The 13,034-nt window shown below is 34.8% G+C and overlaps 2 protein-coding genes across 2 annotated transcripts; one reads left to right on the top strand and one right to left on the bottom strand.

The window, feature by feature from the left end:
• Positions 1-22: 22 nt before the first annotated feature.
• On the bottom strand, positions 23-944 carry LOC6566190 (60S ribosomal protein L36). Its single transcript, XM_001992141.2, has 3 exons — positions 888-944; positions 565-692; positions 23-470 (listed from the first exon to the last, which is right to left on the bottom strand). The coding sequence occupies exons 2-3, from the start codon at positions 685-687 to the stop codon at positions 246-248; spliced, it is 348 nt and encodes a 115-aa protein (XP_001992177.1). The 5' UTR covers positions 688-692; positions 888-944; the 3' UTR covers positions 23-245.
• A 585-nt stretch (positions 945-1,529) lies between these two features.
• Positions 1,530-9,649, top strand: LOC6566080 (A-kinase anchor protein 1, mitochondrial). The gene is made up of 5 exons (XM_001992140.2): positions 1,530-1,809; positions 6,314-7,624; positions 8,449-8,839; positions 8,929-9,062; positions 9,515-9,649. The coding sequence occupies exons 2-5, from the start codon at positions 6,335-6,337 to the stop codon at positions 9,581-9,583; spliced, it is 1,884 nt and encodes a 627-aa protein (XP_001992176.1). The 5' UTR covers positions 1,530-1,809; positions 6,314-6,334; the 3' UTR covers positions 9,584-9,649.
• The last annotated feature ends 3,385 nt before the right edge of the window (positions 9,650-13,034 follow it).

Here is a 13,034-nt window from a genome sequence, read left to right as displayed (position 1 = left end):
TTCAAAAAAGAAGACTTTTAGATAGAGTGGATATCAACAGGTCTATTGCTGAAGATAATTTTTCATTTGTTAAAGGTTAGTTGCGTGCAACTAATAAGAATTATTTTTGTAGTTGCAGTTTTTACACTTTTTTTGCGAATGTATTTGATTTAAACAATAAAAAAAAACACCGCGTAAAAAAAAAAACACGCACAGTTTACTGCTGCTGTTGTAGTTGTCGTTGCTGTTGTTGGTGTTGCTCCACTTTACTTGGCATGAGTCTGAGCCTTCCTCAGCTGAGTGAGAATATTGGACAGTTCCTCGCGCTTCCTCTTGGCACGGATGTGTGTGCCAAGGCGGCGCTTGAGGAACTTGAGGGCGCGCTTATCCTTCGACACCTTCAGCAGCTCCATGGTTCGCTTCTCATACGGCGCATGGCCAACGACCTCGCGAACCAGATCGCGCGTGAACTTGGTGTGACGCGTTTGAATCTATGCGTGAAAAGAAAGGCAAAAGTTAATCAATCAATCAAATGTAAACAAAAATGCAAGTTTATTTTTTTTGCCTATTATTCTCAACACTTACGTTCTTCAAACGGGAGCCACGCATACCCTTGGCCTTCTTGTCGCCGGTATACTTAACATTCTTGACTTTGGTGGTCTTGTGGCCTCGGTTAAGGCCAATGCACAACTCGTAGCGGACAGCCATTGTCACTGGAAGCGAAAAACGAAATAAAAAAGTAAACACAATTTTTAGTTAATTTTGGTTCAGTGATAACGTGCAATAATTGTGTTTAATTGTTTGGTAATGTTTCAACTTTATGTTGCACACATCAGTTGCACATACAATTCGTTGATGTATGTAATATTTTTGGAATTTGAACACAAGTATTTTTGTCGTCGACCTACCTCAGTTGCTGTCAAATGGTAGAAAGAGCGCTGTCAAAGCAAGCAAACAGGAAACCGAATGCGCTCTGACATAGCGTAGCGTTGCCAGACCACACAAAGAATGCCTTTTGCAAACGATTCGATTCTGTAAGTTACCTTGGTGTGATACTACATGGGTATATGTTTCTTTGGATTTTGACATTAAAATCTATTCTCTATGTGGACAATTCTTTGGTCATTTATTTTAAAGTTAACGATAAGTTTGATAGGTGGCAGCACTCGCACACCTAGTTTCATGTTTTGACTGCTTTTGACATATCGATATATATACTTAGAAAAAAGAGATGTATTTGATTTATCGATACGTCATCTAAGAAATAGAATTAAATAACCTCAGCTCTACAAAATGAATAGCATTTGATATACTCCTGATATATTTGAAATCAATGATTTTCTGGTGTCTGCTTTGTAAATATCGATATCGATAGTCAGCTCTCTGCTTATCGATTACATCGATTGCAACTCATTGCAGCTCTGTTCATGAATGTGTTGTCATTCAGCCCGATTAAGCGTATTCACACGCATTTTGGCAATTTGTGCAAACAATTTAAAAGCAATTCAACCACGAATATTTTCCCAAAGTGATTTCTTTTCAAAATAATGCGTTTCATTCGATAAAGCAGAGTTGGCAGAGTGTGTTTACTTCGCTAATCGGCGTTCGTGCGCAGTGATGGCAACACTGTATTCGCCGGCCATGTTATGATATGTAAAAGGTAGACGTAGACACGTGTTTAATTTCTGCTGCTTTGTACGCTCCAGTTTCGTGTCAATCAAGTCAAAAAAAAAAAAAAAAGCCAAGTGAAAAAGCAAAAAACATTTCAACTTCAAACAGCTAAAAGAAAAGCAATTGAAAACATATTAATTACCCCACTGGTTTCAAAAGGTAAGCGCACATTTGAGCACGCGGAACATAACCTACTACAAAACAGTTGCCAAAACAGAGACACAAACACACAGACCAAATGGGAAAAATGGTGTCATGTTGCAAAAGAAATTTGTTTGTAAAGTGATGCGTAATAACTCTCAAAAAGACACCCAAAGACAATGCGAAAATCATTTGCTATATTATGTGCTCTTTTTGTTTTTTTTTTTTGTTTGCTCTCTTAATTGTGATTGTGTGTGTGCTAGTGCAAAAAATGCGCAACATAATCAATAGGTGGCAACACCTTGTTGTTGTTGAATTTGCTAAAAACATGCGGCTTTCAATTTGTGCCGCCTGTCAATTTGACCATGTATATGTATATACATATATATATATGTGTGTGTAAATTTAAGATCAATGTTCTGGAGACTTATGGGTCCTTAATATTTGATGCGATTACACAATGAAAATTATATTGTCGGCTTGCCGCATGCTCGCTTATATATATATATACATAAATATATATATCTATGCCTTTTTATTTACATAGCTATAGCTAAATACATTAAAATACATCTATATATACATGCATATAATAAATTTGTGTGTGGAAAATTCTTCTTGTAGCTGAGTCATTTTTGCTTTGGTATTGCTTTGGAATTTTCATACACAACAAATTTAAGTAATATTGAGCGTATTTTTATTTTGTTGTTATTATACGGTTTTCGCAACAGCTGCGCTTCAATTAAAAGTTTACTAAACTACTTTGCTTTTAATAAGCAGAACAAGTTTAAAAAAAACCTCACGCAACAAATTTGTTGCCAGCGTTGCAAAAAAAAAAAAAACAACGGTCTGAAATCAAAATATCACATTTATTTGCTCGATTATACAATACATTTTTGTCAAGCAGATGATCGGCAACCACGTTGCTAGATTGTAGCGAATGTGTGTGTTGACAAAGCTAAGGAGAGAGAGAGAGCGCGAGGTAGAGAGGGAGGTTATAGTGAGTGATGGTGTTGGGTGTGGGTGCGGGGGGCAGTGTTGGACAAAGTAAAGCAACAAACATTTTACGTTTGTTGTTCTTGTTTTTGTTGTTTCTCTTCCAACTGCTTCCGTACGTGTGTTAATAGAAAAATAAACTTCGCTCTCTCTCTCTCCTACGCACTTCTCTGTGCGCCCTTTGATAACGAGTTAAATTTAAATCGCAGGCCTTGAATTTAAGCTTCAGCTAGTTTAACGACCACAAAAAAAATGTTATGCGCATACATAAATGTGTACACAATCGTATATATATGTTATGGAAATTTTACTGTAGCATTTGTTACTTACAGCAGAAGAATCGTGTGTGGGCCTCACCAGGCAAGTTCAAAGTCAAGCGGCAAATGTCAAACATTGTTTATTTTGCACCCACAAACAGATACGCAAGCACACACGATATGTACATTGTTGCATATGTATATTTACATTCTTTAAACTTAACAGTTGTTTAAAGCTGTTAAAATTGTATTTTTTCCCTTTACAATTCTGTGTATGTGGCAATGTTGCCTTGCTTGCAATTCGTGGAATAAGTAATAGTAACTGTAATATTCCAGTTTTCTGTGGGAAGAATGCTTCACAGCTGAGATCTGAGCTGAGTATTTACGTTGGACCAAAGTGGCAGCCTTTGCAACCTTATTTTTCTGATTAGAGCTTATCAATAATAACAAAACGCCGCCAGCCAGATTGTTGGTGACGAAACAGCCAAAAGTGCATACATAGACAAATAGACACACACACGAATCAACAATCACTTAACAGTTCAACAGGTTTGAAGAAAACATAAAAACGAAAACAAAAACGAAAACAGAGAAATTGACATTTTTATTGGCTCATTGAAATACCTCGAAGGGCGCTCTCTTTTATGCTCTTCTCTATCTGTGCTTTTGATCAACTTTCTACCCTGTAGACTTCCGAGAAATAATTGCAAAGTTTATTCTCAAGTTTGTATAATAATATAAATTATTTATGTTAAACATTTTGTGTCTATTTTCTTATAGGCCAAAGAGTGTTCTATGTTTGATGACTCGCTTCGATAGTTATCGATTTGCAAAAATGTAGAACAGGGTGTTTTCAAGTCTGGCAGTACTGTTAACAGTTACCTGTTACTTTCTTGAGGCTGTTGACACTGCGTTTGCGCTGGGTGGGTGTATTGGATTGGATCGGATCGGGTTGGCAATGGTTGACAAATTGCAAATGTGTGTGTGTGTGTCGGAAAGAGCCGCTAGAAATAATAAATAGAAAAACGAAGCAATCGCACGATCCTTCTACTCTTTTGTGGTGGGGGAAGGGGGTGCGAAGCTCACACACACATATACGCACTCACACACACTCACACATGCACAGCACATATGGCAAAAAAAAGAAGCGCTTTTTGGGTAGTTTCCCTTTGCATATCGAGGCGATATCATCACATAGCGGAGATAGATACGCATTAACAAAAAGAAAATAAAATAATAATAAACAAAAGCTCGAATTGCTCAAAACGCTCAGCCGGCGTCGAAATCTTTTGCCGCTTCAATCTAAACGAATTAAAAATGACTGTTTTTTTTTAACGAATTAAACTGCCAAAATAAAATAAAATATAAAACGAATTTATTGAATATAAGTCAATCCTATTGAAATAGACAAAAATCCTTTACGAAAACTAACGAATAAGTGGTGTGGGTGTGTGCGTATGTGAAACAATTAAATTACATCGTCGAGCTTTAAGGTGAATTCATTAATTTCTTCTCCTTCCTGTTGTTGTTGTTCTTGCTCTTGCTATTGCTGTAACTTTTGGCAGTCGCCTTTATTAGTTTTCATTAATTTTAGCAACGGTTTGTTTTGTAATGATTTCATAACAATTGCCGTCAGCGTAATGCTTGTTGCTGTTCTTGTTGTTGTTGTTGTTTTCTTATTCTTGTTCTTGGTCTTCCTCTTGCCACACAAAGCTGCTCGCGTTTGCTGTTCCTCTTGTTGTTGCTTTTGCGGCATTTCTATTCACACTTGACACTAGGCGCAGGCGCAAGAGAGATGCATGGCACTCTTCCCCTTTCTCTCTCACTCTCAATTTGCTCGTTTCAGTGCTGCCAGTATGTGAAAGGCAGAAAAGAAATGCTAAAAAAAATTAACAAATCTAGAAATGTGCTCGAAATAAATGTATTGAAACAAAACAAAATAATGAATAATGAATGTATTTGTACAAGATGAACTCAAATGCAAACAATTAAAAAACAACTACAATTTTCTTAAGAAGGCAGTTTTTTGTTTTAATGTTGGCTATTAAATAGCCAAAATGTCAACACTGATCCGCTCGCTTGATCTGAATATGCTTGCTGCTCCCCCTCTCTCTCTCTCTCTTTCTCTCTATCTGTGTCTCTCTGTCTCACTTGTTAACTCGCTCGCTTGCTTCCGCGTGGCATTCTGCCTTGTGCACCTTATTTGTTTGCTCGACGGCGTTGCTGTTATTCAAATGATTTTCTATAATTATGTATTGTTGCTATAAATACGCAGGCATACATATACAAATATATATATAAACAGCTAAATACACACACACACACGAATGTAGATGCCAAATGGGTCTCGTGATGGCCGCGACCCAAACAAACTGTGACTTTCTGCAACATATTTATCTATCTAGTAGTAGCAAGTGAATGTATTAAAAACAGCATGCGTATTTATACGCATATTTCTCAATATCAGCTTCGTTTTGTTTTAAAACTCATCCAAATCCCATGTTTATGTAAATCTAGAAATCGTTGATGGTTTTTTCCTTTCCACTTGAATATGCTGCGGGCGACTCTTGTTAATTGCATCCCCACTCTCTGTCTCTGTCTCTCTCTCTCTCTCTCTCTCTGTCTCTCTGTGTCTCTCTCTGTACTGCATTCCCAGTAGCGAGAAAAGCACATTACGAATTCGATACGTAATCTATACTTTTATCCATATTACTTGTCACATTTTACTTATTTTGTAATGCAGAAAGTATGCGTTGCTGAAAGCTTCTTTACCCGCTTTACAGGCTCGCATACCTTGTGCGAGGGATCGTAAACGGAATCCTACACAACTCCATATACCAAGATATTTTTATGTATGCTGTTGCATTAGTCCCCAAAAGATATTTTGAAAATGTGGCTAGAAATATATATTCAAAACATAAAAAGTTTACTATACGATGATATTGTCTAATGCAAGGATAGCTCTCGATTTTGTCTATTATACTATTATATTTATTAATGTCGCATAACTTATAATTTTAATTTGTTTAAAAATTTCAATTATTTAACTATGCTCTTTTAATTATGCTTTCATAAACGTTATTTATTTGGAAATGTGATTTGATCTCAATGATTGATTTGATTCTATTAATAAGCAGTAAGCATTGTGTCACAATCTTGAAAGTAAAGCATCTGCTTTGTTCATTTGTATTGTTAAGATTCAGCACATTTACGCATTTTCTGTAGAAGTGATATTAATTTTATTTTGATTCTCGCGTCCATTTTTGCAGATTCTCCAATATTCAGCGAAAATGGTATCCGGTCGTCCACTACTCTTTCTGTCACTGCCCGGTGTAGCATTTATACTCGGCGTCTTTTGGTTTCGGCGTAGAAATAAAAATCGTATAGATAAAAACGATGATGATGCTAAAGCCAATGGGAAGCAAGTTAAGGATGACGTCGTCGACCCATCAATTAAAATGAATGGGCTTCAATCACAAAATGGGAAATTGCCAAATAATGCAGTAGGAGGAGGAGCCACAACAAAGTCAATGAACATAAGTGTTAACGGTAATGGTTCGCTGAATCATGGCAATGAAAATGATAGCCCAAATACAATGTTATATGGCAAATCGGCACCGATTACCATACAAAATGGTCGTGCATCGCCGGGCAAACACCAACATCAGCAGCAGCAGCAACAGCAGCAAATTGACTCAGAAATGTTGAAATCAAAAATTCAGGATGCCGAACACAAGAAGCTGTGCTCCATCGATGAAGATTTTGAGAATTTATCGTCGCCCAGGGACTTACCCGATTCGATTAGCAATAATCGCGTTTTATTCTACAATCGTAAAATCAATCAAAAGGGCGAGGAGCCAGTTGTGATTAAGGCCACATGCACACCCAAAATATCGCCAGAGAATTCGTTTCTCGAGAGCAAATACACCAAACAGGAGTTTGGCGAGCCAAACAACAATTGTGAGCCCAAAAAGGAGATGAAGGAAACAAAAACTGCTCCAGCAACAGCTCCAACTCCAGCACTAACTCCAATTGCAGGTGTGCCACAACAGACTGCGCTGGCTGAGGTGGAACAGGATAACCCTGTCGTGGAGCAAACAATTGTTGTAGCCAAGGATGTGAATGCAAACACAGAAAATACAGCAGCAGCCAATGGCAATCAGAAGCGTAATGTGGATGCAGCAAGTCCATCGCTGAGCATTTGCAGTGTACAATCGGGTGATTCGGGCAAGGGTTCTAGCCTGCCACGTTCGGAGGCGACAACGCGCGTGAAGACCTCATATCGTTTCTACTTTCCCAATGGCCTAATTGGCCAGTTGTATGGACGCAAACGGACATTCATCAATCAGATTAAGGCGAAAACTTTGGCAAATGTGGTGCTAAGCAAGACACGTTATTCATCCGGTAAATTGCGCATCTGCACCATTGAGGGCACAGAGAATGAGATCGATGCCGCTTTGGCAATGATACGCCAACGTTTGCCAGCTAGACGCTATCCCAATTTCACAATGCAACGAATCCATTATGCGCTTCCGCAAACCGTAGTTCCTCTTTCGACTGAAAGCCTCTATAATCTACAAGTGAGTTTAAGCTCGACGAAATTGTATCTTTAACTGTGTGACAGATACAGATACAATATATGGATTTACTAAAACTACTAAAACTTAATTTGCTAAATGATCTCTTAAATCATGAATCTATGTATAATTCAAAATGAAATACTATTTCATAATTTTGGTAAATGTTTGCAAAGGTATTTCAATTTGAAGCACGACTTACCAAAGACTTATTGCAGTTATCGATTTATCTCGATAACAATCTATATATAGACAGTTGCGGTCAAAATAATAGTACCAAAACCATATGTTTTGATAAATGTTAAACAAAATACTTATAATATAGTTAACAAATTATGATGATTTTCTTTAAACACAAGCAGTCAATACTGAAGATAAGTAAGCATTAAAAGTTGGCATAGCAATCAAATTTATTAGCAAAAAACTGAAAGTCATTAAATTTAATAATTCGTATATATATTTAATATATATTCTGTATTAAATTATTATTGAAATTTATCATTATAATAGTAGTGGAATAATCGTGAACTAAAAACTAGATATGAAAGGTGGCTATATTTTACTACGCTTAGTATTTGGAAAATAATTGTATTTGAAAACATTCCCAGATGAGAAATCCAACATTTTTTGTTTCTGCCGAATTGAAGTTTTTCCCTCATATTGAAGATTTTGAAGAGGTGTCGATTTTATCGTCATAAAATGAGTAATATTTCTATTAAATGCTTCGAGAAGCAGCAAGACTATTATTTTAACCGCAATTGTACAAAACCAAAAAAAATAGTAAATATATATTTATTTTCATATGCGTATACATTGTATAATTGTAGCTAAATCTGATCGAAGGCATCAACAATGATGTTGTGGTCAGCGCTGTGCTCTCTGGAGACCATGTGTTCATCCAGCATCCGTTGCATCCATCGCATCCATCACTGCATGCTCTACAGAAGGCCATGTACGATAGTTATTCAACCATGGATGCACCACTATTGCCAAACATTGAGATTAGCGCCGTTTGTGTGATGCCCATCAATGGGATTTGGTATCGTGTGCAGATTGTTGACACCGATGCCGACGATGTGGAGCGTTGTCTTATCAAATTCTTAGACTTTGGTGGCTACATGAATGTCAGCTTTAGTGCATTGCGTCAAATTCGGACAGATTTTATGGCATTGCCATTTCAGGCAACCGAATGCATACTGTCCAACATCGAGCCAATCGGTAAGTGGTTATTCAATTCTCCATCTGTGACCAAAACATTGCATATTTACTAATTTATTTTTTCTTTCTATCTTTTGCATTTGGTTTAGATGATACATATTCGGCCGATGCGGCTGATATCCTCAACAAATTAACCAAAGGCATTGTCTTGCAAGCACAAGTCGCCGGCTACAATAGCCATAACATACCAGAAATCTATTTATTTGCTTCTCTAGGTCCAAATGTGAGTATAAAACGAACAGAGACGGAGACAGAGATGGCGAGAGCTTGTCTGAGATAGAGAGAGATAGATAGATAGATACATCTTGCATCTCGCTCGGCTTTCATAAAATTTAATTTGATGTCTAAATGAATTATTTGAATTCGCAAATAATTGTCATGGTTTAAATGTTTATATTTGTTTCCATAATATTTTAACAATTGCATTGGTTTACTATTGCTCATAGTCATAACTATAAATTTTGTATCGTTATCAATATTTTAAAAGCAATTCATTTAATTCTTAAATCAGTTAATCTAACATTCAAAGGAGACTAAGTTTTGTATTTACGTCAGCTCAGTTGCTGTTGAAGTTAATAATTAAAGCTTGATCAGTTAGTTAAGTAAATGAAATGCTTAATCTATTTTTATTAAATATAGCAAGACAAACTAATCGATATTATTTTGTTATTGCAGAATATAATTTTTATCAATAAGGAACTTGTCGCTAGAAATCTCGCAAAATGGGTCGAGATGCCTGATTAACAGCCTACATGAACATTAAAACAATAATAACGACAAAAAGGAAGTCAAAACAAAATATAGGAACTACAACATCAACAAGAACAACAACAACAACCAAACCTGAAATATCAACAAAAGCCACAACAGCAGCAACTGAAAATGCCGAAATGACCTAACCCCTCTCCCCCAAATGAAGAAACACAAAAAAACAAGCAAAACAAAACAAAAAGAATGTTGTAGTACGCGACTGAGCCTAGAGCCCGTATTTATATAAATATATATATATATATCTATATATATATAATGTCTATATAAATACAAAAGAAAAACAAAACACACACACATGTAACATGCAACACATTGTTAAAACACTCATACAAACACACACACTCACATCTAAACATGTAACACATTGTTAAAACACACACACACGCACGCGCACACACACACATATACACATACACACACGCACATCTAAACAGGTAACACACACTCACAACACATACATGCATATATATGTAGCAAAATCATACTAAATATAAAATACAAGCAATTTTATCGGTTGCATGCGCCTCTCTTCGATTTGTTTGTTGAGCTCTTGATCTGATCCATTTGCTGATCTCTCCCGCATAAATAGGCAACAACTACTAACAAAACTAAACTAGTTAAATATGTGTTTAGGGGGATTCAACTGCTGCGTCAATAAGCTGTGTATGTTTAGGATTTTGCACTAAGGCACAACGATGCAAACAAATTATCGGCAGTTGCATTTGGGACACACACCCAAAGCACGTGTACACACACGCACATACCTTTACACACACATACCCACACACACACATACCCACACACACACACACAAACACACATTCACATACACACACACACACACACACACAAAACAACCAACGAAACGCTTAAGATATTACCATACTCAGATAATAAGTAGTAATACTTAGTGTAAATACTTTTTTTTTAAATAGAAATATAAAAGGAGTCAAGGCAAAAATTCATCAATTTACCTTATTTAAATATTATGTAAACATATTATAAAAGTCACTCTTAAATATCATAACAAAAAAAAAAAACAGGAAATTAATTTTTCTTTTGGAAAGTTTTAACTTGAACTATGTCAATTGTGTGTACATAATTATATGAAACAATCTTTAGTTTTTGCAAACGCAATTATAAATTAAAATGAATGTGAAAAATCATTAAAGTTATATTGATGAACTTAATGATAAATGAATGGCATATTGTGTCTTTTACTACTTCAAAGTTGATGTATACTTTTCAGTCCAATTGCTGATCATATTACTCAACGCACGAATAGTACAATCATACTTCAAGAATGTGTACTATTTTAAATAAAAAAAGAGAGAAAAAAAAACATAAACTAACACGTTAAATAAAAGACGAAAAATGCCGCCCCTCATAAGCCACAACAACCACAACAAACTAACACAACAGGCAAATCGACAGAAAAATAAACCAACATACAAACATACATATGCAGTTATGTAAACAGTTACTACTTTGCCTCACTCCCAACCTCCCTGCCTCCCATTGAGTCCAGACCAGACCAGACCAATATATGCGTGTGTGCCATTGTTAAGAGCTTTGCCCCTGTTCCCCAAAACATCCCCCCCTGTGAGAAAGTTGCGCTATATCTAGAATTTCAGGCAGTCATGTAAATACAAAAAAAAAAGAAAAAAGAAAGAAGAAAAACGAAGTAGCAACAACAACTAAAGCAATTTGACACAAGCAACACAATAATTGTTTACAAACTAGCATTATGCATACATATATATATAGAGTATATATATATATATATATATATATATAGGTAATAGAAATGGTAATTGTTTATCTTAAACTCTGCTCTTTGCAGTGGGCCAAAGAGTTTATTGATAAAAAAAAAATCAGAATATTAAGTTTAATATATATCATGCCTTTTGTAAATGTATTTCAAATCAATCAACATATTTTTCTCTATCACAAAAAAAGAACAAAAAAAAAAAGAAAAAAAAAATACAAATAAAAATAACAGTTGACAAACGGATGCAAGAACATAAATCCGCAAAGTATGTTTATGTATAGATCAGAAGAATGATGTGCTATGAGTTTAGTAACATTAACATTATTATGTACGATGTGTGTCTCTATCGCAGAAAAGCAACAATTTTAGACGTGTTTTGTATAGAATAAGCGTTGCATATGTGTATCTATATGTATATCGTATATCACAACAAATAACCAAAACAACAAACAAAAATACACCTTTAGATAACTTCACACACACACACACACACACATACATACACCCACTCCCCTCAGAAAAAAAGAAGCAAAAACAAAAGGAAACATTTATTTATTTAACTATTTTTTTTATATTTTGAATTGCTAAACAAATTCGTTTGCCAAAAGGCTAATTAAGTTTTTAGTAAAGAAAAAACGTACAAGTGATGATATTTTTACATACTTACATACAATACATGTGTAATTATATGTATATAATTATATAGATATATATTTCAACTTATGAGACTTGACGTGTCATTTTGTTTTTATTATAATTGCTTACCTACAATTTTGTTTTTTCATTTTTAATTTTTGAGTTTATTTTCTCCTTCCCCCCTACCTCATATCCCATTCGTTTTTTCTCGCTGTGCAGCGAGTGGAGCTTTGAGAGTTTCCCCCGTTTTTTCTCACTCCATTCGCAAGTGGCTCACGCAAAATACAAAAAAAAAATAAAAATACAACAAAAAAAACCGAAAAAAAACTATTAAAAAAGAAGCAAAAAAAAGAAGGAAAAAATTGTAGTGCAAATTTTGTAGAAGTGTAAAAAGTGCGGCGCTATTTGATTATTGTTTTTTTTATTGTCTGATTTTGAATAAAGTTTATACTTATTATCTAGCTTATATAAATACATACTTCTATGTAGCATATAAATTACATATTACTTATCATAATGATTATGATTATGATTATGATTATGATTATGATTATCATTATTATTATAAATATACGCAAAAGTTGTCAACTTTTTAGTGTCTTAATTTCTCGATGTAAAAATGTTCACTTGTACAATTGTTGATAACTGATTAACTGACATATTCACACACACACACACACATCAAATAAAATAAAAAAATACACACACACTTACACATACACTAACACTTTCACTAACACATACACTAACACCAGCACACACACAAACTGACATGATTGAGAGCACATATTAAAACTAAATTTAACGTCTAGTTATTGTGTTATTATTCTACTTTTTTTTTGTTCTTTAATTTAGTAATGCTGAGACGATAAATACAAAATAAGAATTAATTTATAGACACATTGAAGTGAAAATAATTTACAAAACTTAGCTATTAACTAAATATAAAATAAAAATGCAAACTATATTAAAAATAAAAACTACTGAAAATCTACAAACTTTATCTTGCTGTTTTTT

This window comes from Drosophila grimshawi, unplaced genomic scaffold, assembly GCF_018153295.1.
Source record: "Drosophila grimshawi isolate 15287-2541.00 unplaced genomic scaffold, ASM1815329v1 contig_848, whole genome shotgun sequence".
Classification (NCBI taxonomy): Eukaryota; Metazoa; Arthropoda; class Insecta; order Diptera; family Drosophilidae; genus Drosophila; species Drosophila grimshawi.
This window is presented reverse-complemented; position numbering and strand designations above follow the sequence as displayed.

What these genes read in the sequence shown, in the direction of transcription:
- LOC6566190 (XM_001992141.2), bottom strand. Translation starts at nt 687, where the DNA reads ATGGCTGTCCGCTACGAGTTGTGCATTGGCCTTAACCGAGGCCACAAG. An exon ending in GTGGCTCCCGTTTGAAGAAC is followed by an intron (nt 471 to 564) that starts GTAAGTGTTGAG and finishes TTTCACGCATAG; the next exon opens with ATTCAAACGCGTCACACCAA.
- LOC6566080 (XM_001992140.2), top strand. Translation starts at nt 6,335, where the DNA reads ATGGTATCCGGTCGTCCACTACTCTTTCTGTCACTGCCCGGTGTAGCA. An exon ending in AAAGCCTCTATAATCTACAA is followed by an intron (nt 7,625 to 8,448) that starts GTGAGTTTAAGC and finishes GTATAATTGTAG; the next exon opens with CTAAATCTGATCGAAGGCAT. An exon ending in GTCCAACATCGAGCCAATCG is followed by an intron (nt 8,840 to 8,928) that starts GTAAGTGGTTAT and finishes CATTTGGTTTAG; the next exon opens with ATGATACATATTCGGCCGAT.